Source organism: Pan paniscus, chromosome 1, assembly GCF_029289425.2.
Source record: "Pan paniscus chromosome 1, NHGRI_mPanPan1-v2.0_pri, whole genome shotgun sequence".
Classification (NCBI taxonomy): domain Eukaryota; kingdom Metazoa; phylum Chordata; class Mammalia; order Primates; family Hominidae; genus Pan; species Pan paniscus.
In genome coordinates, this window is record NC_073249.2 from 41874843 (window position 1) to 41901742 (window position 26900).

Consider the following 26900-nt stretch of genomic DNA (forward strand, 5'->3'; position numbering starts at 1 on the left):
GTTAAAATATTTTATTTATTGTACATTTGTCTATTTCTTTTTATAATGTTGTCCATCTTTTATTTTATATATTTTGAGGTTATTAGGATTATAAAAATTTAAATTGCTATATTTTATGGTAGAGCAACCTTCTTTATTATAATAAAATATCTCTGCCTCTAGAAATGAATCTTGCCTAAAATTCTACTTTGTTTACTTTATTTGTGGGACAAATAAAACACAAATAACATGGGAGATTTACTCCCCAGTATATAAATGCTTATTTTGAATATACAGTAGTCACCCACTTATCTGTGGGGGACATGTTCCAAGACATTAGCTGATACCCAAAACCTCAGATAGTACCAAACCTGATAGCTGTCAATTAGAACACATTTCTGTTCACCTCTTCCGCCCACAAATTTAATGCCTTTCCCCTCTTAGCTAAGCACTTAGCATGCACTGTGGTTGTAACTTTTGCAGTTTGAAGTGTGACAGCAAAACTAGCACAAATTTATTTTTCCTTCTTCACAATTTCATCGATAGAAGATTCCTTCTTACCTTAGGTCTTAGCAACTTCAACATACAATGTTTTTCTTTCCTTATTAAGTGGACAACTTTCACCTTTTCACTTAAAGGAAGCACTTGCTACTAAACCGGACCCTAATGGTAATGAACTCCCTTATTAGGCTCAGCTAAACTTTTGAGAATCTATACGGAAAGGTGTGGTAGGCTAAGTAAGGACCTCTCAGAGATATCCATGTTCTGATCCCTGAAGCCTGTGATTGTTACCTGTAATGGTTAAAGGGCTTTGCAGATGTGATTAAGAATCTTGAGATGGGCAGATTATCCTGGGTTTTCTAGGTGGACCTTAAATGTGATCACAAGGGTCCTTATAAAAGGGAGGCAAGAGGGTGAAAGGAGACAGAAGAAGGATATTCAGAGACACTATGGTGCTGGTTTGGAAGGTAGAGGAAGGAGGCCATGAGCCAAAGGATGGAAGCAGCCCCTGGAAGCTGGAAAGAGCAAGAAAACCCCTGCTCCCCTGGAGCCTCCACAAGGAACACAGCCCTATGGATCTATTTTAGATGTCGGCCTCCAGAACTGGAAGAGAATACATTTCTGTTGTCTTAAGCCACTAAGTTTGTGGAAATTTGTTACAGCAGCAATAGGAAATTAATACAAAAAGAGAATGGTATATAGTATTAAAAATGTTGGGTTCATAGATTGAACCTTGAACCCAATGTCTTCTACTTAATGGCTATGAGGTCTTAGGCAAACCGCTTAATCTTGCTGAGCCTCAGTTTCATCTTCATAAAGGGAATAATATTTTCCTACCAGGTTTGCAGGGAGAATCAAAAGTAGTATATGCTGCCAGATACACAGAAGGCACTTCATAAATTATACTTATGATTATTACCCTTAGAAAAGGGTAGGGGGACTTCTAAGAGTTAAATTCGATTATTCCGCTAAAGTGGGAGTGCTTGCTTTGCTTCCAAGAGTTCATTTTCTGCTCCTTTGCAGAACTAGCTTGGAATGAGCCTATGCTGTCGGGAATGCACTGGATGACCTCAGTGACTGGTGACCTCAGCTCTCCTGAGTGAATGTGCCCCGGATTCAGCCTGGGACTTCTCATCTGCATCTCATGAGCTCCATCATAGTGCCCACGGGACCCCGGACAGAGAGGAGAATTCCTAAGGTTGCCTTTTCCCTGTTGTCAATGGCTTTAGTCAGAATTGGAAGCCTAACTCTGTGCTTTCTACTGAAGCAAAGGATGATGCTCCAAGAAAGCTCATATTTCTTACTTATTTTTCCCAGACAGCCTGTATCCATCATCACACATTTGCTTTATTAAGCCAGCAGTTGTTAAGCAAGGAAGCCCTTGTCTATGTTCCCTGCCTCATCTCGTGCCACTTGGTCCCCTCACCAAGGTGTGGCCCTTTCCCCTTTCTCAGTTTCCCAAAGACACACATTTTTCCCGTCTATGACATTCCTTCTATGTGACACACTTTTATCTTCACTCTGACTTCAATTCTTCCTTCAGGCATCTGCTAAAATGTCACTTTCTTATAGAAGCCTTCCCCAGCCTGCCTATGGCCATACCACCCTGAACACACCCAATCTCATCTGAAGCCTTCCCTGACCCTCTTAGGGATTTGGAATCTAAACTACTTCCCTCTGCCCCACCCTATAATAATTTCTAGTCCGACCCTTTGCTTTTCCTTTCATATCAATAATTGTTTGTTATTACAATTTGTGCTTTTTATCTTTGTGTGCTTTTAGAAGTATCTATTTATCTCAATAGATATTAGATATGCATAATTTAAAGGCAAGAGATGATGTGTTTTTTTGTACCTCTAAATTAATACTTAGTCCTGGTACTTAACACTCAATTATAAGAACTCAATGCATATTTGTTGCAATGAGCAAAAAATGAAGAATTACTTATAAAACTTAAAAAAATCAAGAATCCAAGCTATGTCCCCCAAATCTCTGATTTAGTGGGTCTAGGTTAGGGCCCAGGAGTCTATCTTTAAAAATTTTCACAGCTGATTTTGATAGATAACAGCCCTTTGAGGATACTGTAAAAAAAAAAAAAACACTGAGTAAAACAGTTCCTGTTATTTTCAGTGTTATGCATTCACCTTTCCTCTAGTTGATATGTGGGATGAAATACAATTTTGATATTTGTCTTATCCATTGATGCTGGACAAAGAAAGAGATTCCATGTGAAGTGCCTAGTGCCAAAAGCTGTATTGAGAGAGGGTAAATGTCACAGCAAAGCTTGCAACGAGAGGAAGGAATGAGACCTAAAGTAACAAAGCAAATTGAATGAACCATTCTTGGAAAGAAGTTCCCTCCCCTTAATTACATAATATTCTTACCTGCATAGTAGTATATGAATAGTATAGGTAATTATAAAAAGCAAAGTTGTATAATAGCTCAAAAAAGGAATATATGAGCCTTCAACAAAGAAAGCTTGATGTAGTTTCCTTTCTCTCCTTTATTACCAATCCCTCAATTGTGACTAGTTCCTATGATAAATATATTAATATAAAATCCACAAACTGAAGACCTACCATAATTTTAAAAGTTTTTATAGCTTTATCAAGATATATTACATACAATGATTGATGAGTATTTGAAGTGTACAATTCGATTACTTATAACATATGTATGCGTTGTGAAACCATCACCAAAATGAAGACAATTAACGTTTCCATCATACATCCCACCCACACAGAGTTCCCTCATGCCCTTCTGTAATCCATCCAAACATCCACTTCCTTCTCTAGGCAACCTTCAATGTGTTTTCTCTTACTACAGATTGATCTGACTTTCTAAAATTTCATATAACCCAAATCACTTCGTTTATATCCTATCATATAAAGGAAATAACTCAGGTGGTTTTCTCTTACTACAGATTGATTTGACTTTCTAAAATTTCATATAACCTAAATCACTTCATTTATATCCTATTGTATAAAGGAAATCACTCAGGTTCTTTTTTTATGGTTTAGCCTTCACACAGCATAATTAGAGATCCATCTAGGTTGCTGCATGTATACAAATTGTTTCCTTTAGTTGCTGGGTAATATTCAATTGCATAAATATATCTTAATTTAGTTTATCCATTTACTTGTTGAGGGACATTTGGATTGTTTCCACGTGTTGGCTATTACAAACAAAACTGCTATGAAAATTCATGTACAAGTCTTTGTGTGGACATATGATTTCATTTCTCTTGGGTAAAAACCTAAGAGTAAAATGTTGAGTGTGTGTCTAAGGTTTTAAGAATCTGTTGAACTATTTTCTAAAGTTAATGTTATAATTTTACCTGCCAAATAGCAGTATATTATAATTCCAGTTACTCCACCTTATCGCCAACACTTGGCTCGGTCAATCTTTTTCATTTTAGCCATTCTAGTGGGTATGTATTGTTATCTCATTTCGGGTTTTGTCTTGTATGACTCAGCCCACTTTCACATTCTCCTGGTTCAGATATTCCATTCAAAGCAAGTTGATGTATTCTGTGCTATATGCACAATTAACACATCATCACTTTCATGTCTGTTGCAATATGAGCTGTCAACCCAAAGAACACTCTGCTTTCCATTCTGCATACTTACCCTTTAAGGAATAGATTTGCACTTGCTTTGCTTAGGCACCTCTATCAGTTTAAAAAAAGAGCATGCCCTTTCAAATATATAAATTTATAAATTATATATGTACACGAACATAAATTATATGCCTCAATATAAATTTTTGAAATGTAACACAGATAAAATAAATATTTTAAATGCTTTGTTAATCATCATGACTTAGCACAATCATTAGCTAACATCTAACGGGACAAAAAACAGTCACATTGAGTCTCTCTGTTCACAATAGTGAATGTAAAGCTTATTTCGACAGTCTTCATGATACTTTCTAGGTTTTTTGGTTTCATCGAGTTGTGATCAGTTGTGATTAGACTGACAGCATTTCTTCTACTTAATGCCTCTGCAAAAAATGTGTATACATGTGTCTTTGCGGAGAGGGTGAGAGGGATTGTCAACTCTACCATTTTCTTGTTTTCTGGAGTTGGTTTTATTACTGGGATCTTCACCCAGTATTTCTGTGTAGGACACTTTTGATGTTACCTGTCCAAATGTGAAGCTTATTTTAGATTAAAATAGATAATATAAATCACACATCCACTCATCTGAGCATATGTAAACCAAAATACACCACAAAGCACAGAAAGCAAATTGGAACTTCCCTTCTATCTTGCACCTTTACCTAGCAGGGATAACCAAACCAGATCCTATATGAGGACCACGTGAGGGCGCCAGAGTCCACCCTATATTAAACACTGCCTGGTAAAGCTTAATTCGTGTACTATTTTATGGCTCAGAATGTGGTCTATCCCCATGAATGTGAGCGGGAGAATATGTGCTCTGCTGTTGTGGATGAAGTCATCTATATATGTCAATTATACCCAAGTGGATTGATGGTGCTGTTGAATTCAAGTATGTCCTTACGGATTTTCTGCCTGCTGAATCTGCCCATTTCTGATAAGGAGACTTCAGCACCTTTTCTGATATCAGAAAGATATCATAGAAGTCTCCAACTATGATAGTAAATCCATCTATTTCTCCTTGCAGTTCTATGGGTTTTGCCTCACATATTTTGTCTCTCCATCGGGTGCATACATATGGGATATTGTTATGTCTTCTTGGATAATTGGTCCCTTTATCATTATATGATGCCCCTCTTTATCCCTAATAATTTTTCTTGGTCTGAAGCCTGCTGTGTTTGAAATTAACACAGCTATTCCTGCTTTCTGTGACTAGCATTAGCATGGTATATCTTTATCCATTTACTTTTCATATATATTGTCTATATTTAAAACGGTCTTGTTGTACACAGTATATAGTTGGGTCTTGTTTCTTGATCCACTCTGATGATCTGTTTCAAATGGTGCATTTAGATCATTGACACTCAAAATGATTGTTGATATAGTTGCTTTAGTTTTGTTACTGGTTTTTATTTGTTGCTTTTGTTCTCTTGTTCTCTCTTTCTATTTTTTGTCTTCCATTCTTTTCCTGCCCTTTATTGTTTTTTGTTTTGTTTGTTTGTTTGTTTGTTTCTTTTTTCTTTTTTTTTTTTGATTTGGAGTTGCGCTCTGTACCCAGGCTGGAGTGCAATGGCACGATCTCGGCTCACTGAAACCTCCGCCTCCCAGGTTCAAGCGATTCTCATGCCTCAGCCTCCCGAGTAGCTGGGACTACAGGCACCCACCATCATGCCCTGGTAATTTTTGTGTTTTTGTAGAGACAGGGTTTCACTATGTTGGCCAGGCTGGTCTTGAACTCCTGACTTGAGGTGATCCACCCACCTCAGCCTCCCAAAGTGCTGGGATTATGGGCATGAGCCACTGTCCCCAGCCATCTTTATTGTTTTAACTGAGCATTTTATATGATGCAATTCTCTCTTACTTATTAACATATAAATTATAGTTCTTTTTTTCACATTTTTCAGTGGTTGTCCTACATTTGCAATATCTATTTGCAGCTAATCTAAGTCCTCTTTCAAATAGCACTATACCACTTTACGGGTACTGTGAGTAACTCATAATAACAAAACAATCCTAGCTCCTCTGCTATTTTTTGTCGTATGCAATCTGTTTCTAGATTCACTCTTTAAGTGCTAGTAAAGCCATATACCTTTCACTCATCCTTTCCTGATCATAGGAGTTGAGATTTCTCGCTTTTCGGTGATCCTGCAGTCTTGCACGACTTCTTAGTCATGGTTTTTCAGACATGCATGGGGGTTTTCAGATTACAAAACACTGTCACATGCATTACACCATCTGATTTTCAAAACGTCTCTCTCAGAGATCAGGATGTCAGTTATGCTCATTTTATACATGTGGACACTGAAGGTCAGTGATGTGACTTAACTTACTGGGTCCAAGACACCAGCTGGTAAGTAGCAGAGGCTGGAAAAAGCAGAACGCTGGCTTCCTAATAAGTAGATTTCATAAAACTCCACCACCTACTTCTATATGCATACACTTTGGGTGCAGAGCTCTTATACTTCTTTAAAATTCCAAAGGACCATGCACACTGGAAGCATCCATCAGCATTTTAAAATTTAAATTATGTCAGCAACAAAATTTCTAGGTAGTTTAGGCTGTTTCACATTTGGAAGTTATTGTGATAACCTCAGTAAATTTTTTTTTGCAATTAATAGTGTCTGGGATTGTTTATAACAGTAACTTAATCAACATAGGCTAAGTAAAACAACATTCTAGTAAGAAGAGGGCCAGTACTCCCAAAGATGACACAAATTCCTAAGCATTGACAACAGATTGCTTAACTTACTGGGCATGCTTCTCTCCTAAAAATAAAATTGTACGTTTTATCACATCTCTGCACCTGACAGGTTACTTTCCGGTGCCTAAGGAGATCAAATATTAATAACAACTCTTGCGGGACTTGGTTCTACTTTATTTTATTTTATTTTATTTTATTTTATTTTATTTTATTTTATTTTATTTACTCTTTTAGAGAAGAAGGAACACTCAAATAATGAATGTAAAATGTCTAGTGGCAGAGAAGGGCGAACCCGGAGTTGTCAGGAATAGGCTGGACAAAAACAACCAAGACTGTCACTTCAAATGAGATGTTGCCAGTGAGTCTAGGCAACCAAGAAGACTTCCGGGGAGCCGAAAAATAATAATAGAAGGGTTCTAACTGAAGATGTTTACCTATTTGAAGTTAAGAAAAAGGAAGAGATGTGGCCTCAAAATTTCTATAATAATTATAATAGGCGTTATTTTGTACTAAACACATCACTAAAATGCGAACTGTAAACATATCTACCGTCCCTTCTACCTGCAACGGTTACATTGCATGTTCTGGGGCTTCCCTTGCTCTTCTAATCCGCAAGTGCCTGGCATGCATCTGTCTTAAAGTATGCTGTCAATTAAGTGCATGGTGATGATGGCCGTGGTGGCTTGGTGTGGGGGACGAGGACAGTTCCATGCGGGGCAGTTGTCAGGTAATACCTGCATCCCTAGGACTGCTTGTCTAAACACCATTGGGAGCAAAGTACAGAGGTAACGGTTGGGGGATAGAAATGGACTCGGGGACACATAGCCCTGTGTTAGATACGCGACAGGCTTAATGCCACTGAGGCAGCAACTCCACGATGCAGAGATACCAGTGTCCCCATTTTACAGAAGAGCAAACAGACTCAGGTGTGCTAAGTTGCCTCACAGTTAAGTTTCTAGGACCAGAACTCAGGTTTGTCGGATCCCCAAGATCCCCTTCGCTAGGATCAACGCCACGTCTTGGCTATAGCCAGCCTAGGCTGTGAGTACACAAAGGCAAGGAATTTCGTGCGGCACCCGCTCAGCATCTGCGCCTTCCTCTGCGCTGGTCACGACTTAAGCCCCTGCACCTGGGAACTCCACGCTTACCCAGAAGCAGCGAGGGTCTCCAGTGAGCAGAAGGATCCTACACCCGCCGCCCTGCCGGGTCGCGCGCTCAGCCCACCCATCGCGCTGCCTTCGGACCCGGGCACGCAGAGCAGCGCAGCTCAGCGCTGCACGCGAGTTCTCTGCGGGGCCCCGGGTTCCTCGTCCGCCCGGGCGCCTCCCCACGCCCGCCCGCCTCTCACCCCAGGCCACCGGCAGCGCAAGCAGCACCACAACCGCCAGCAGGGATCCTCCGCAGCAGAAGGGGAGACCGGGCGCCGGCGGCCCGACAGGCTCCGGGCTTCTTGGAGAAGAGGCCCCCATTCTCCCCAAGCACATCTACAAACCAGATTTGATCTCGAAGAAAACTGAAATAAGAGGAAAAGCTCAGCGAAAATAGGAGTGACCAATCATTGTGCTCCGCGCCCAGAGTGTGGGGAGGGCTGCGGGGTTCCGGGACAAAATGCTTTTGACCACAGCTTCCCCTTCATGGGCGAGGTCATGTTTACTCCCCATTTGCATTGTTTCTAACGAGTTTCGCAGGCAGAGCCCACCTTGCTGACCCAGGTGCAGCAGCAGAGCTTGACAATGCTTGGGCTTCCGATGGATCCCGCATGTGAGGCCCTGCGCTTCCAGACAAAGGCGGTGGATGATGGCAACTCGCCTCCAAACACCCTGCTTAACTTTTCCTCTTTGCAAGAATGTGTGTGGGAAGGTCAGCTAATGAAATGCCTGCTCTCCGTGTTGAAGGACAATTGCAGGCGATGTGTACGGTGTACAGGGAATGTGAAGAAACAATTTCCTTACCCTGAATTGAGACGTCATGCCATTGTAAGATTTTTTAAAAGGGAGGGACAATTAGATACACATTTAAAAAATGTAAATCTGTGTATAGTATGGAAGGTAGATTAGAATAGGGCAATAATGGACTGCGAAGACCAGTCAGGGGAGCTTTTGCCGACATCCAAGTGAGGTTTGATGGCGGCCCTGACTGGGTGGATAAAGTGGACAATTAACAAAGATATTGGAGATGGAATGAACAGTTGCTCATGTATTGGATTTTGGTTACTTCCTTTCTTAAGGCTGGTGGTGAGAAGAAAGCAATCAAGAGTTAGCCCCCTTGCGGTAGTTTGCTGAGAATGATGGTTTCCAGCTTCCACAATGAGAACACATGGACACAGGAAGAGGAACATCACACACCCGGGCCTGTTGTGGGGTGGGGGAAGGGGGGAGGGATAGCATTAGGAGATATACCTAATGTAAAGGACGAGTTAATGGGTGCAGCACACCAACGTCGCACATGTATGCATATGTAACAAACCTGCACGTTGTGCACATGTACCCTAAAACTTAAAGTATAATAAAAAAAGAAACAAAAAAAAAGAAAAAAGAAAGAAATAATTAATTAAGTTTAAAAAAGGTAGAAAAAATAATATTTTATCTTTTTTATTGGGGGTGGCCTGTCCTTCTGACATGTACTGCCTGTCTGTAGGTAGGCTATTTTGCTACTTATCCTGGGTTTTTCTCTTAAAATAATTTTGACTTTAAACCTTGGTGGTGGTGTTGTTGTTGTTGCTAATTTTATGTTAAACTTGTTTTCCTTAACCATTAAAAGGAGACATGATTCAGAAAAAAAAAAAAAAAAGAGTTAGCCCCAGGATTAGAAATGAATGGTGGTGCTACTTACTGAAATAAGAAATATGGATGTAGGACTGACAGATTTAGGGCAGAGGGTTAAGTATTCAAGGATGAATGTATTCCTCCTATCTATCTGTGATCCTGTGCCCTTTAACCAATCTCTCTCCATCTCCCATTGTCTCTCCCTTCCCCAGCCTCTGGTAACCAGTATTCTACCCTCTACTTCTATGAGATGAGTTTTTTAGAGTCCACATATGACTAATAACATACAGCATTTGTCTTTCTGTGCGCGTTGGTTTCCATTAGGCTTTCTCCCAAAATTCTAGTGGAAGAAATGTCTACTTTGATCATATCACTTATCACAGTTTTTAATACATCCAGTGACATTCTTTTAAGGATTTGCTATCATCATTTCAAGTTATTCTCAACAGAGTAATGGGAGTAGCAGCCAGATTGTAGTAGGCTTAGGAAAAGAGAAGAGGAGAAGGCTCATTTCCCCAGTTTTACATCACATGCTATCAGAAGGTGCCACTCCTTACCACTTCTGCAGGTATCCATCTCCTAGTATCTACTTTCTCCCCTCATTCCTTGAAAGTTTGAGCTCCTGGCTCATGGCCACCTTCTCCACTGTTACTTCTGCCACAGTCCCTGGTGATTTCAACATTCACAGCAATGGTATTTTCAAATCCCTGGCCTTCCAGTGCCTTGACCTCTTCTCTGCCTGTGGTCTTGTCCTCCACTCTCCTCTGACTCTAATGCTCATGTGCATGCTCGGAGACTTGTCACTTTCAACCTCTCAATGATTTCAATGATCCCACTCTCTAACCACCAATCCAACTCTTCTCTTTTACCACTGCAACCCTCAATGATTTCAGTGATCCCACTCTCTAACCACCAATCCAACTCTTTTCTTTTACCCTAGTAACATTAAACTGAATCCAGCAATCTTTGTCTGTCTCAGTGCCTGCAGCCCATTGATCCTACCGCTATCTCTCTCAGCTTCTCACCTCCTTTGTGTCTTCACTTTCATCACTACCAGGTCAAATTCCATACTCTGTCATTATAATCACCATCTTGCACCCACCGTTAGCTCCCTCACCCTTCTCTTGGTTTATTATAGCCATTAGACAAAACAACATTCCTGGTTAGAATCAATTCTCCATTATTTTGCTCTCATACCTGTGAAACTGAATGTGGCTGGAAAAGACACATAGCCACAATGACTAGCCTTACTTTAGTAACAAATAATTTCAAATGGACCATTATACTTCTGCCTGACATTCCCACTATTGTCTAATCCATTTATTCTCCCATTCTCCTAACTGACTATTTCATATTTTTATTTTGACATTTATTTCTGACACCTTCTCCAACATTCTTAATTTCTGTGAATGGCTTTGTTTCTTTCTTTATTGAGAAAATAGAAACAATCAAATAGATCTACAATTTTCTACCATCACTCCACCCAAATTCTTGTATTTGGCCCATGAAACCTCCGTCTCTCCTGTTAATATAATTATACTGTTCACAGTCTAAGTCTAAGGGTGATCTCTCCACTTGTGCCCTAGATTCGATTTGCTCTCACTCACTCAAGGAAACCAGCAATTCTCACTTCCTCCAGCATTATCATACACCTCTTTCTGCTGGATTTTTACCATCAGCTTGCAAACAAATTATTTCTCCAAGTACAGCAGGTGTATTTTTCTCTTCAGTTTTTTCCTCCCATTTAATATTCCTTTTGCTTAGAATGCTCTTTGCCCAGATATCTCTCTGCATGGCTACTACCTCATCTCCTTGAGTTATTTGGCTCAAATGAGACCTTCTTAATGGAGCCTTCCTTGGCCACTATTTAAAATTGCACATTAATTCAGAACTTCCTTTCCTTTTTGCCTGTTTCATATAGATTAAAAAATTATACTTATCATTTTTTCATTTTATTACCAACTGAAAATCTGCTTATTGTGTGTCTCTCCCACCAGAATAAAAGCTGCATGAGAACATGTCAGTTTACGACTGCCAAATCCCATGACCTAAAATAATGCTTAGCACACAGAAAGAGCTCCATAATTATCACTTGAATGAATGACTACAGTGGTTGAGACAGCTAAGGCCAACCACTCTTTCAGAAAATTTGGTGTAAGAGAGGTAGTTTAAATGAGAAACATAGATGGTTTGGGGGAAGATTTTTTTCAGATGGAGGTGAAGGTGGATATCTGTTGCTCTAAATGGGTCCCTTCCTCTGGGATTTGCCCCTAGATTTTTCCACTGGGAAATCCCCTCTTTCCCATAGTTCAATGTGATTCTGGAAGACTATGGTTTCTCGACCTCAATATTATTGACATCGTGGACCAGATAATTCTTTGTTCTGGAGGGCTGTCTTTTGCCTTGGAGGATGTTTGGCAGTATCCCTGGCCTCTACCTACTAGAGGCCGGAAGCCCTTCCCTCCTCCAGTTGTAGTAACCAAAAATGTCTCTAGACACGCCAAATGTCCTTGGGAGGGCAAAATCATCCCACCTGAGAACCAATGAGGTAGACCAACCCTACCCCCATCTCCAAGGCTGGGCAGGCAACTCAGGCCTTGCCCTGTGTTTATTTCACTGTCCTGCTCCTAGTTATTGCTTCCTTTGGGGGCATGTAACCCTATTTGGAGAATGAAAGCTATTGAAGGGACTTTTGAAAGACTTATTGGACGAGAGGCTCTTTGTACTGGAAGGCTAAGCTGATGAGACGTGCATGTCGCATCATCAGTAAATATTTTGCCAGTTTTTAGGGAGTTTCTTCCAGAGAATGAAGCCAGCCAGGCAAAGCAGAAGGAGAAGATATTCCTGAAGGCACGCTTTGACTATTCCTGTTTTGACAAAAGCCAGCTACACGCTTGGACTTTTCTGTCATGTGATTTAGCAAAATTCATTTTTGGTCTAAGCCAGTGTGAGGTGGATTTCTGTCACATGCAGCTCAGCAGGTCTTGGCTTCAGGAGTTTTGGAGGTGGAACAAAGGAGCCAATGATGAGAGAGGGTCTAACTGAAGGAACAATGTCCTGGAAAAGACAGAAAGGGATGAAGAGAGAAAGATATAGGCTGTGAAAAGTGGAAGACAGACATGAGGGTAAGGGTGAGTGGATGTAGATAGGATGGAAGGTGGAGGGAGAGGAAGTTAAGAGAATTACCTTCGGATGTTTTCATCATCCCTTAATAGAAGGAAGAATGAATGAATGTAGAAGAGTAGATGGCTCGAGGTGAGTGAACAGACAATGTGGGGAAATGAAAGTGTTGCTGACTGTACACGAATAAAAGGTGCTGAAGAGCATCCCACTTCTGGGTATGGATCCAAAAGAATTGAGGCAATGTCTGAAAAGACATCTGCACACCCATGCTCATGGAAGCACTATTCACAATAGTAAACAGATGGAAACAACCTGATATGGTTTGGATCCAAATATTATGTCAAATTGTAATCTCCAGTGTTGGAGAGGGGCCTACTAGGAGGTGATTGGATCATGAAGGTGGATTTCTCATGAATGGATTAGCTTGGTACCATATAGGGAGTGAGTTCTCACCAAATCTAGTAGTTTAAAAGTGTGTAGCACCTGCGCCCTCTCTCTCTTCCTCCTGCTCCCACCGTATGAGATGCCTTGCTTCCCCTTTGCCTTCCTCCATGGTTGTGAGTTTCCCAAGGCCTCCCCAGAAGGCAGGAAGAAGTCAGCAGCATGCTTCCTGTACAGACCCTGGAACCATAAGCCAATTAAACCTCTTTTGTTTATACATTACCCAGTCTCAGGTATTTCTTTATAGCAATGTGGGAAGAAACTAATACAGAAAATTGGTACCCAGGAGTGGGTCATACCTGAAAATGTGGCAGCAACTTTGGAACTGGGTAACAGGCAGAGGTTGGAAAAATATGGAGGGCTCAGAAAAACGCTGTGTTCCCATCCAAATCTCATGTCGAATTGTAATCCTCAGTTGTTGGAGGTGGGACGTGGTAGGAGGTGATTGGATCATGAGGGTGGATCCTTCATGAATGGTTTAGCACCATCCCTTTGGTGTTGTTCTAGTGTGTGGCACCTCCCCATTCTCTCCCTTGATCCTGCTTCTGCCATGTAAAACATGCCTGGCTTCCCTCTTCATCTTCTGCCATAATTGTCAGTTTCCTGGGGGCCTCCCCAGAAGCTGAGCAGATGCCAGTATCATGCTTCTCATACAGTCTGTGGAACCGTGAGCCAATTAAAACTCTTTTCTTTATAAATTACTCAGTCTCAGGTATTTCTATATTGCAATGTAAGAACAGACTAATACACAACCTAATGTCTATCGACAGATAAATGGATAAACAAAATGTAAACAAAATTGCATATACACACAATGAATTTCTTCCTTTCCTTAAAAAGGAAAGAAATTCTGACACATGCTACAACATTAATGAACCTTGAGGACATTATGCTAAGTGAAATAAGTCAGTCACAAAAGGACAGGTACTGTATGATTCCACTTATATGAGGTACTGAGAGTAGTCAAATTCATTGCGACAGAAAACAGAATGGTGGTTGCCAGGGACTGAAGGGATGGGGGAATGTGGAGTTACTATATAATGGATATAGAGTCTTGGTTTTATAAGAGAAAAAGAGTTGTGGAAATCTGCTCTACAACAATGTGAATGTACCTAACTCTACTGAACTGTACCCTTAAAAATGGTGAAGATGGTAAATTTTATGTGTTTTTAATCACAATTTTAAAAAACAGAAAAAAAACAGATGCTGAACAGCTTACCTAGTCTAGGGGAAGGTACAGAGTAAATTTGTGGTCACCAGTGAGCAAGGTTTTATTTTCTCAATAGTTTAAATGTTGGAACAGAGAAAATTAACAGCTATATCTATATCAAGGGTGTGGTGGGAGAGGATGAGTGAGCCGGGGAAGGTATTGGCTGGACAAATATAAGAGAAAGTCTTGAGGGTGAGGAAATTGAATTTGTGGGTTAAAAGTTTGGCTAAAATGACCAAGTGATGGGATCCTGAATGAATAACTGTTAAATCGTGGACTTTAAAGCCCTAAGACTCTCTGTTATCGAAGAGTTCATTGACTCCAAAAAAAACCAAAATAAGGCAAGTGTTGTATGTTTTCTTTACAATTACAATTTATTGAATGACTAATGTACACATTATTAAGTGAAATTTTACAAGCAACTAGAACTTATCACAAAACTGCTAAAGAAACATCCAAAGCTTGAATTGTACACCAAATCTCTAGGATTAAATCTTGATTCCCATAATTTAAAAAAACTTGTGCAAATTGCAATCACTGAGTGATTATGGAAAGGCAAAGTATATACAGTAATGTGAGAGAAACTCAAACCAAGTAAGGGTAAAAATGAAATGATTAACACCACCAGAGGAGGAAGCTACTATCAAAATAAAACCATACTTCCTAATAAAGGTAAGGCCATCATAACCCCAGAAAATGCTTCATACTTTATTTAGATAATTAAAAACACATTATAACCAAAAGCAGATAGTAACATTGAGTATGCTGATTTCAAAAAGAAGATGGGTCTAGATACCAGGACAGCTCTTTTTAGTGCCTTCCTTAAAAAGGGCAAAACTTTTTAGAGCCATGTAATTGTTTACAGCCATGGCCTGGCTTCAGGCATCTCACAAGTGAGGCTTCAGAAAGTCCTTGAAGAATATATGGCAGTGAAACTGGGCTCCCATCTTTACCATAAAGATGTTCTTCTTGAGAATAAGTGCATATAGGAAGTGATCGCTTATGACATCATTTCATTGATCTTGAGGCCATATAAAGAGACTTGCTGATATTAGAGCAGTTTCTTTGTAATCAATATTCCGCTGAATTCCAAGCAATGAGGCACACTGAAATAGATCATTTCTGTTTAGGAGGCAGCATGAATAGCAGCAGTGCAACTCGAAGTTTAAATAATGCTAACATTCTCTTTACATACCAGTTACAGCTGGTATAACCAACAAAGCATCAAGTCTATTAGAAGATATCATTCTATTGAAAGGCCTTTCTTCATATAACATGCTCTGGAACAAATAACTACATTTTATATACATTCATATAAACATGAATTAAACTAAATGAGAAATGAAAGTACTAATCTTTCTCATTCATAAACTCATTCAACAAATATTTATGTGCTAGGTGTACTCTGTACCTCAACTGGTTTGGATTTAGAGGTCACTAGTATGGTCCCCCTGTCAGGACTCACCAGCAGCAGGTTACCTTTTCTTCCTCAACTGCCATCACAGATTTTCTATACCTTGTTTATGGTATGTATTATTACCTATGATATTTATGGGTCTTATTTATCTTATTAAAATAAGTTCCAAGAGGACAGAGGTGGTATCTTTTTTATTTTATTTTATTTTGAGATGGAGTCTCGCTCTGTCAGCAGGCTGGAGTGCAGTGGCGTGATCTCAGCTCACTGCAACCTCCAACTCCCTGGTTCAAGCAATTCTCCTGCCTCAGCCTCCCAAGTAGCTGGGATTACAGGCACGTGCCATCAAACCCAGCTAATTTTTGTATTTTTAGTAGAGATGGGGTTTCACCATGTTGGCCAAGATGGTCTCGATCTCCTGAACTCGTGATCTGCCTGCCTCGGCCTCCCAAAGTGCTGGGTTTACAGACGTGAGCCACCACTCCTGGCTGGTATCTTTATTTTCTAGATTATGTAGGAGAAAGCAGTTTAAACTCAGACATGAGCTTGCATTCCACCTTTGCCAATGATTGACCCTGATACCTTGCCCAAGGTTTTCTTGGATATTATTTCTTCATCTTGGTATTATCTTGGGAGAACACCCACCTTTCAAAGTGGTACTGATGGCTAAGTAAGAGAGGGCATGAAAGACTGTCACATAATCCCCGGACAGAGTAAACCTTCAAATGTTCATCCCCACTTTCTCATGGGAAACTCAGGTGCACATCTCATGTGGCCTGTCGGCCTTTCTGTACTCCCTATAATTCAGTCTTCAGTTCTTAGTTGATGATTTAATGCCTCCCTTTTTCTTCTTAACTCTCTAATACCTCCTTTCTGAGCCTCACTCTCAGCTGAATAATTTGCTTTCTATTCACTGAGAAGACTGAATCATCGGAAGAGAACTTCCACACGTTCACTCCCCATCACAGCTCCCAACCTGCCTTCATCTGCACCTGCAGATTCTGCCCTCCCTCCTGTTACTAAGCCCACGCAGCTAGGAGCTCCTCTGCTTAATCTGTTCCTCCTAGCTTACCCAGACCTTGTTCGAGCAATTCTTCTCTCTCTTTCTGCCATCACTCTTTTCCTTTCTACTAAATTATTCCCATCAGCATGTAGGAATAGGGCATAGCTGCTATTTCTCCAATCTTAAAAAATATTTCTGTTGACTTTATGTTTTACTCTTACTAGCACTTTACTTATTTGCTCCTTTTTATAGAAAAAAACCTAGAAAGAGTTGTCTGTATTTGATAGCTGCAATTTCTCTCCTTTCATTCTCTCTTAAGCTCCGTCCAGTCAGGCTCCTGCCTCCTTCCTCTCTTCAAAAACTGTCCTGTCAAGTTCAGCAGCAAATTTTGTGCTGCTTGCCTATAATCCCAGCTACTCAGGAGACTGAGGCATGAGAATCACTTGAACCCAGGAAGTAGAGGCTGCAGTGAGCTGAGATCACACCACTGCACTACAGCATGGGTGACAGAGTGAGACCCTGTCTCAAACAACAACAACAAAAAAATTGTGCTACTGAATTTCAATGGTCAGTTTTCAGGGCTCATTTTTTTGGCCTACCAGCAACACTGGACAGAGTTGATCACTCCCTCCTCCCTAAAATTCTTTCTTTGCCTGACTTTAAGGTTCTTCTCTGGATAGTATCAGAGGCTGCTCCTTCACTTCTTAGTGGGTGCCTTCTCACTCCATGACTCCTAATGTTGGAGGATCCAGGGCTCAATACTTGGACCTTTTCTTTTTGCTAGCCTCTTTCACTTCTCGGAGATCTTATTCAGTCTCCTTGTTATGTACATCCACATGATGACAAAGCCCAAATTTTTATCTCCAGCCTGGACCAATTGCCCAAAATACAGACTTGTACATCAGCTGTCTTCTTGCCAAGTCTATTAGACATCCACACTTAACATCTCCACAGTGGAACTCCTGATTTTTCTCCCCAGTCCTGCTCTTTGCATTCTCAATCATGTAATTAATGGCAGTTCTATCCTTCCAGTTGCTTAGGCAAAAGCCCTCGTGTCATTATTGACAGCTCTCTTCCTCTCATATTCTGATACAAACTATCAACAAATCCTACTGTCACTGTCTTAAAAATGCATGCAGAATCTGGCCTCTTCTCACAACCTGGTGGTAGCCACTGACAATTTCTTGCCTGGATGATTGCAGCAGCCTCCTCATTGACTCCCATCTTCCACCCATGGCTTCCTACAGTCTGTTCTTAACACAGCAGTTAAGGTGAATGTGTTGCTCCTCTCCTTAAAAGCTTCCAAATAAAAACCAATCTCTTTACCATGACCTAGCACACTTTATACAATCATCCTCTCCTGCCCACCATCCCATTACAATGACATAGCAGACTTTGTACGATCATCCTCTCGCCCACATCCCACCCCCATCTCTGTGACTTCATCTCTACAACTCTAGGCCACACTGGCCTCCTTGCTGTGCCGCCAACACAGCTGGCACACACTGCTTTATGGCCTTTGCACCTACTGTTCTTTCTGGAATCCTCCTCCCCTATATGGCCACATGGCTGGCTTTTTTTTTTTTTTTTTTTTTTTGAGATGCAGTCTTGCTCTGTTGTCCAGGCTGGGGTGCAGTGGCGCAGTCTTGGCTCACTGCAACCTCCGCCTCCTAGGCTCAAGTGATTCTCCTGCCTCAGCCTCCCGAGTAGCTGGGACCACAGGTGCACACCACCACGCTTGGCTAATTTTTGTATTTTTAGTAGAGACAGGGTTTTACCATGTTGAACAGAGTGGTCTCGAACTCTTGACCTCAAATGATCTGCCTGCCTCAGCCTCCCAAAGTGCTGGGATTACAGGCGTGAGCCACCAAGGCCGGCCCTGGCTCTTTACTTCCCTTGAGTTTTTTCTCAAATGACATTCTCTTAGTAAGAGCTTCCCTTGCGACCACCCTGTTCTCTTTATCCCCCTTGCCTGCTTTATTATGTCTCTATATAATGCTTATCATCTTATTGATTTTATTCTTAGTTGTTTTGCTATTTAGTTTAATATTTGTTGAATGGATGGATTAAAAAATTGGAACATTAGTTGGCAAAATGAAGTAGGTAAATGAACAATTGCTATGCATGATTACTGAAGACTTGTGCAATAGTAAGAAGCATGTATATACACCGTGAATGCTATGCTTATTGATAAATACAAGTTGAAGGAAATTTTATATGTAAATTAATAATATTTCCATTTCATTACATACCACCAGTTTGTCTTCTGATCAGCTGGCTGGGTTGTATGGATCAACAGAATATACTTCTCGTGCTTCTAAATGAAAAGCTTCTTTCTGGCTTGTATTTGTATAATAATTGCTAAACAGAAGAAGAAAGAAAAATGTAATATCTTTACTCATTGACCATGTTTCAATGTAGCAGTTGTTTGCTTTCCATAATTCCCAACACATGGTAAGTACTTTTGTGGATGATTTCATTTTTTTAAATTATACTTTAAGTTCTGGGATACATGTGCAGAATGTGCAGGTTTGTTACATAGGTATACATGTGCCACGGTGGTTTGCTGCACCCAACAACCCGTCATCTACATTAGGTATTTCTCCTAATACTATCCCTCCCCTAACCCCCAACCCTGTGAAAGACCCCAGTGTATGATGTTCCCCTCCCTGTGCCCACATGTTCTCATTGTTCAACTTTCACTTACAAGTGAGAACATACGGTGTTTGGTTTTCTGTGATTATTTCATTTTTATTGTTTTTATCCTATGAAGTGTAAACACTGTAACTCCATTTTTTGGAAAGGCACATAAAAAATTAATGATCTAGGCTTGTAAGTGTTCAAGTCAGAGGCTGACACTAAGCAGCTTTACCCTAGGATCCAGGACGCTTAATGACTAACAACTACAACTTCCAAATTGAAGAAAAGAAGCAAAAATAAGTTCTTATTTTAGATCATAACTTTACCCTTTTGGGACTCAATGTTCTAGTCTGACTTAAAAGCTTTAAATGAGTTTGAAGAGAATGTTTTTACTTTCCTTCTTTGAAAGTACACGTATTTCATTGTGCTTCTAAAACCACTTTGCCAGAATTACTAAAAGACAATAAAATGTGATTATACTACCATGTAAAGCTCTAAAATAACGTAATACAAAATTACTGGGGAAGAAAGAATACTGCTAAAGACACTGACAGCATGTCACTCACTAGAATATTGAAGAGTTCCGTGTACAGGAGATATGTTAAGAAGATTATAAAACAGTAATTTTTAGGTCAATGTGAGATTTAAGCTTTGTTACAATATCTTAGATGACTAGAAAAGAATAGCATAGTATCTTTCAAGTGTTTAGATGGCTTTTCAAAATATTTAATATTGTCACTAGACATTCATTTTTAAACGATTACTCATCTCATTTAAAAAAGCATTTCAGGCCATTCAAGTGTCTTTATCAATTATTGGAAAATCAATTGAAGTGGGTTAGCAAATGGAAATAAATGAATGACAACTAGGAATCTGGTTAAACAGGTATGTTTGCTTCATATCAGTTGAGGCACTTAAGTATAGTACATGATATAATCATATTAATAAACAATAATTAGACTGGAATATTATAAATTATTTGCACTTGTAAGCATTCCCCAAATTTGCAAATTTTTATACACATGCAGTGCTCTGATAGCAAACTCAGTAGCATGAAGGAAAGAGATAGAGACTGTATTTTCTATGTATTTATGTTTCTAATTCCTCTGGGCTGAAATTATCTTGTGACTTCCTATGAGGAAGGCCCTGCAAATGACATCCCTAATTTTTTTTGAGACCCTTTTCTCCTTGAATTCTGTGACGCTACTCTCTGCTAGTTTTCCCCCTGCCTCTCTTCCTTCACTTTCTGCCTTTTGAACATTACTGTTCTTCTGAGGGCTGTTCTTATCCCAATTTTTATCTATTCTGTTCTTTTTGGTTCCACAGCTTTCATTGTGATTTAAGTGTCACCCACCTGAGTCCAGACCCTTCTCCCAAGCCCTAAATCATGAGTACCTCAAAGTACCAGGTCAGAACCGAACTCCTCATCTTCCCCCACAAATCCTGCCCCTCTCCTCTTTTAGTGAGTCAGGGGGTCCACCTCATCGCCTTCATGTGAGCCATTCTATGTGCCTCCTTCTCCCCACATCCAGCATGTCACCAAGTCCTGGAAATCCTGTCCTCTTGATAGCAAAAAACCTCTTATTAAATATTCTCATGGTCCTTGTGATTCTCCACAAGAAAAAAATACAGTGTGCAGTATGTCCAAATCTTATTTGCCATAGAACACCCTTTTTTTCTGAAGTCATTCATGAAAGCAGGGTTGTGTGGTACACACTCTGGTAAACTCTACACTCTAAGTACACGCTAACTGTACAGGACAGCCAGAACCCCATAGGCAGCCCTCACCCTCCCGCCTCCAGCCTAGAACAAACTGCCCAGGTTCGTAGATACCCTCAGTACATAGTTTCAGTGCAACCCCTTCATGTCTGAGCCTATTCTAGGAATTACATAACTGAGCCATGGCATCAGATGGCACTGGTGGCAGGGTAAATGATAGATGCAGGGGACTTGGCACGTGAAAGAAATTTTGCTGGAGCTTTTTGGTGACATGTTTTAGGTGGCATGACTTGGTCATCTCCCCACTCGGAGCTACCTGAGAGTTGGTAAGACTTCATTGGATTATCCGCCCTAACACTAGCATGTACAAAGACTCACGAACCTATGCACACATAACATCCGAGGCCAACACCTGACGGTATGCTTTGTTAAAAATGTATCCTTTGCACATATTAGTATTCTGTAGCTTCCACAAGATTTACGTGTCAGGGTTTTTTTTTTTTTTCTTTAATGGCATGTCTCCACCTAAAGCTATGCCACTTTCGCCTTCAATCACCATCACACACACACTATTTCCTAGCCATTTCAAATGGGTTATGTAGTTCTCACAACACATGATGGAAAGCCAAGCCTCTGGGCCTTTATTCAAACTGCTCTTTCTGTCTGGAATGCCTTTCTCTCCTTGTCTACACTCTCTTGAGGCTCACCTGAAACATCTCTTCCACGCTGAAACTTTTCCTGATTAAAACTCCCAAATATTGACCATTTGCTTTGCATCCTCACCAAATATCATATAATCCACCATGGCGACATTATTTTATGGTACTTGTTTAGCGACATGCTTGTCCTCCTTTACCAGGCTGTGACCTCCTTGATGACAGAGGCCATATGCTACTAGGCTTTGTGATTCTAGCCTAGTATAGTGCTAAGACATAGTAGGCACTCAGCCATTGTTGTATAAGAAAAGAATGGATGGACGTGGTCATTCCTCTTTTCGCATGACTTCTATTTCTCTAACATTACGCTCAAATGTTTTAAAAGCCATGCATGTATATACTAGATAGAGCAACATATGAAAGTATCTACAGCAAATTGCTGACATCCATCAACTTAGTATGTTGGACTTGAAGGCACCAGCAGTTGTTCAGTGGAAGAGACTATTCAGTATCTTTATAAACTATTTAATTTGCTACAACAAGCATATTTACTTTTGTATTTTAAAAACTTATGCAAATATTTATAGTGATATAAAAATATGCTTAAAGAAGGGAAACAAGATTTTTCAGTGATTTTAAATAGGGAAAAACAACTTTTGTGACTAGAAATACACTTTATGTAATATAGAAAAGAAAAAAGGATGCAGTATCATTTTTAGTGATAAAACACTAGAGGCTCTATATTAAAAATAAAGGTTAAAATATGCCAATATTCCCTAATATTACTGAAGATTTTCCTTAAAGTTCTTCTCAGTAAAATGAGACAAAAACAAATAAATGAAAATGTATAATCGGTAGATATGAGGTAGAAATTATTTCTACCAATAATAATAATTGGTAGAAAATATAGTTTTCTACTTAGATGATTGGGTAACTCACTGAAAAGCTATTAGAATTAATGACTGTATAAAGATAGACTTTCCTAGATATCATTTGCAATTACTTATAAGACATAACCAAAAATGATTCTATTTATAAAGCAATAAAAATAAGATACTTTTATGGCTATGTAGCTTATATAAGGTAATCTATTAAATTTTAACTGAAATATAACAAAACATCTGAATAATTAGTCATCTGGTATTTCTGGAAGGAAATAGTGAATATCATGAAGAGGTCAGTTCTTCCCAAATAAATATATAGGTTTAAGGCACTTCCTATCAATGATCTAAGATTTTATTTTATTTTTCTAGGGTATGGGAGGTGTAGTCGTGGTGCGAATAATTCTATAGCCTATCTGCAAAAATAAATAGAAGAAAATTTCAAAATAGTTTTGAAGAGGGGGAACACATCTCGGAAAAAGCTACATTTATTAATAGAGTAGCTCTGGCTCATAGAGACAGGCCGATCAGTGGAATATAATCTATCTTGCATATTTATGTCAGATATCTCTGACATAAGCCCCAGTGTACATAAGAATTGAATAGGCGTGCTTTATCTGATAAAGAAAACTATGACCAATGGTGAAGGGATGGTTTACTCAAAATAGGGTTTGAAAAAATTGAATATATAGGGAAAAAAAGTACAAGTGGGTTTACTTCAACTACCATACCATAAAATAAATTCCTAATGGATTCAGATGTTTAAAAATAATTAAAAATAATATGCAAAAATATATCTAATTTCTGGATAAGAAAACATAACATACCAAAACATAGAAACGTAGTAATATAGTTAATATTAAGTAATCATGAAAATGACTAAGGGAGAGAAAAGATTACTTGATCAAATGGAAAGACCTAGTATGTTTCTGAATGAGAAGACATTACAGAAAAGATGCCAATTTCTCACAAATTAATGTATAGACTTAAATGTAATCACAATTTTTTTTTGAAATTACAAATGATTCTAAAAATCACCTATAGGAACAAACAGAAGAGAATAGAGAGGAAAGTCCTATAAAATTGTAGTGTGAATTCTTGCCCTATCAGATATAATAACATAAAGGTATTAATTAAACACAAAGTGATTTGTAATGGAACAGGCAAATCAATGAAGCAGGAAAAGGGGTTGAGAAACACGACATATCCCGGTACATTAAATATTACTAAGAACAAACTTCCTGGCACGTCATCTGACAATAGTTATCAAGTATATTAAATGCTCATGCACTTATCTTTAGTAATTCCAGAAATCTATTCTAAGGAAATAAGTGGGTATGAAAAAAGGTTTAGCCAAAGGTGCTACTCCTATCTTTATATATTATCAAAGTAAATTTGGAAGGAACTTAAAACACATAAATACATATATAAATACACAGAATAGAATAATATGCTATTTAGTAACTGAAAACATGACTTAAAGACATAAAAACATAAACATGAGTCTAAATGAAAAAAATCAAGACAGAAGATGAAAATGACAAAATTTCAGTTTAAAGAGAGAAAAAATATACAAAAAAGATCAGATACGAATACACCAAAGTATTTGCAGTCGTTCCCACTGGGATTTTTTTCCTATTCTCTAGAGTTGTTTACAATATACTATCTGAATAAACATCATTCAATAAAATAAGCTAAGTGTTTGATATCTCTTAAGTCCTACAGAAAGGGCTTCCTTTTGTATAGCACGAGATACTTCATTTAGTTATCACATTGCAGTATTTATTTCACATAACTTGTGCTTCTGTGTTTAGTTTCAGACAAGAAGCCAAAACCATTTGTGCATGTTGGTCAATCAAGTATTTGCATTTGAACTTACCGTTCTCTGTGTTTTGATATCATGTATAAGGTAACAACAATCAAGAAGGTAAGAAGTACCAAACCTGCAGCAATACCTAGAAGAAAAATCCAGCAAGTATCAAATGCCAGAAGACGATCACCTACATTGTTCTGATTGATTGTAGGGCCTATTGCTAGTGGTGGGGAAAATGTTATGTGACTCATACTTAACTCTTCTTGGACATAAATGCTGAATTCCTGAATAATTATAGTTGAGCTTAAGGTTTTTCTGATTTGATCCAGTCCACCTTTAATCTAAAGCACCAAGCACATGACCACAAGGTTCCAGTCAACTTTTCATTGAGTTTTTCTGTTCCTTTTAGTTTCATTAGTAACCATCTTGTCACTGAGGTGACAAGAGAGAAATCTCAAGAATAGAAATTAGGCGCACAGGACACCAGGTTCTTATAATTTTGCATAACATTTAACTCTCAGCTGTGAAATATATTTTGCTACAGCAGAAGAAGCCTGCCTATTTCAATAGACCAAATCAAGCCAAACACCAACAGTTAATAAAAACTAAAATATCAATTTAAAAAGAAAGAGCTGGCTGTTCAAATAATTTATCCAACTCTATGCCAAAGTGACATTTTGTAATGTGACATGTACATTGAAGTATCTTTAAAACACCAAAAAGAGAACATTCCCTATGAGTTAAATATATCATCAGATAGGATATAGGACCTCTAGCATTACATATTTTTAAAAAATATTATAAGAGCTTTTCTTCAAGTATTTAAGAAGACTTACCACAAAGGACAGGAGCAAGTGAACCTAAAAATAGTACAAAATCATGAAAATGATTATCAGTATAGTGTCATAATTCAATGTAGCCCCACGTTTCATGGTAATGTCCCAGAAATAAACTCTAGCTCCCTTCCAAGTCGATTTAAAAGATGTATTGGGGCCAGGCACAGTGGCACATGCCTGTAATCCTAGCACTTTGAGAGGCCAAGGTGGGAAGATCACTTGAGCTCAGGAGTTTGAGACCAACCTGGGCAACATAGTGAGACGTTGTGTCTATTTAAAACAAAAACAAAAACAAAAAACAACAGATAAAAAAGATGTATTGGAACCTTGAGTTATATCCATTTGTTTCTTATGTAGCAACTCACTGGCCTTTTTTTTTTTTCACTCTAAGTAGATTGGGGGAGTCCACCAATGACAAAACCAATATACTCAACTTTATAATCAGAGATTTCTCAGGTTAGAATGCAAATATTAACTGTAACAACTATTTATTTAACCTATTTCTGCAGTTCCCTGTCAAATTGTAAGCACTTATTAACTCAGATTCAGCACGTAGGGTGGTCTACGCAGCAACTCCTTTCAAAATTTCAGGTTGCTTGTTTCACATTTTTGCTCCTTTTAAATTAGTGTTTCTATTTTCTTTTCTTCACTTTCCCCATCCTAAGAAAGTTGTGTTTTTTCTTTTCCATTTTCTTTTTTATTTTATTTAATTTCTTTCTTTCTTTCTTTCTTTCTTTTTTTGATAGGGTCTTACTCTGTTGCCCAGGCTAGAGTGCGGTGGTGCAATCATGGTTCACTGCAGCTTCAACCTCCTGGGCTGAAGTGATCCTCCTATCTCAGCTACCCGAGTAGCTGGGGCCACAGGTGCACACCTCCATGCCTGGTTATTATTATTATTATTTTTTTTTGGTAGAGACCAGGTCTCACTACATTGCCCAGACTGGTTTTAAACTCCTAGGCTCAAGCAATCCTCCTGCCTCAGCCTCTCAAAATTCTGGTATCACAGGCAGAAGTCACGGACCTGGCCAAGCTGTGCTTTTTCTAGAATAGACCACTGACTTCAAGTTCCTCTGTAATTATACAACTGGTCACAAACCTATGTCAATTTAAAACCCAGGACTCTCCACACTGAGGGAAACTCTCACTCTCTTCTCTCCGTTAGCCAGTTACAAGCAGCGGTGAAGCCCGTGGTACTTACGGGATCTGCAAACTGCCAGGGGAGGGTTCCATTGGTGATCCGATTGGCACTGGCTCTGGGGACTGCCTTCCAGCATATACCCATCTTCACACTCCAGAGTTACAACAGCTCCATACTGATACATTTTCCTTGGTTCCAGCCCTTTCTGGATTCCATCCATATCTGCTGGTGAGCTACAGTTTACCTCTGAAATTAAAGAAATCTAATTCAAGCACAGTCATATTTTGGCCTTTTACCAAGAAAGCAGAAATTTCCCTTAATAGAAAGATTTATAAAACCAACCTGTTTCACTCTCAGTAAGGAAAGCTGCACTGAAATAGGATAAGGCTATATCCTAGACACAATCTTTTACTGTCAGCCCTCTATCTCAATAACCTCTGGGTAATTTAAGCCAGATTATA

General features: G+C 39.2%; 2 protein-coding genes across 3 annotated transcripts in view; both read right to left on the reverse strand.

The window, feature by feature from the left end:
- The window catches only part of CR1 (complement C3b/C4b receptor 1 (Knops blood group)), a 129374-nt gene extending 118979 nt beyond the window's left edge, over positions 1 to 10395 (reverse strand). Inside the window, exon 1 of the mRNA XM_034945705.3 lies at positions 8149 to 10395. Within this exon, the coding sequence (XP_034801596.3) occupies positions 8149 to 8284 (136 nt within the window). The 5' untranslated portion in view covers positions 8285 to 10395. The remainder of the gene's footprint in view (positions 1 to 8148) is intronic.
- Positions 10396 to 14640: 4245 nt separating this feature from the next.
- CR2 (complement C3d receptor 2) overlaps positions 14641 to 26900 on the reverse strand; it is a 36934-nt gene continuing 24674 nt past the window's right edge. For both annotated transcript variants that reach the window (XM_055108668.2, XM_055108671.2), the window contains 5 exons: positions 26500 to 26685; positions 25302 to 25325; positions 24532 to 24607; positions 19009 to 19117; positions 14641 to 15445 (listed from right to left, as the gene is read on the reverse strand). In XM_055108668.2, the coding sequence (XP_054964643.1) occupies positions 19027 to 19117; positions 24532 to 24607; positions 25302 to 25325; positions 26500 to 26685 (377 nt within the window). In that variant the 3' untranslated portion in view covers positions 14641 to 15445; positions 19009 to 19026. The remainder of the gene's footprint in view (positions 15446 to 19008; positions 19118 to 24531; positions 24608 to 25301; positions 25326 to 26499; positions 26686 to 26900) is intronic.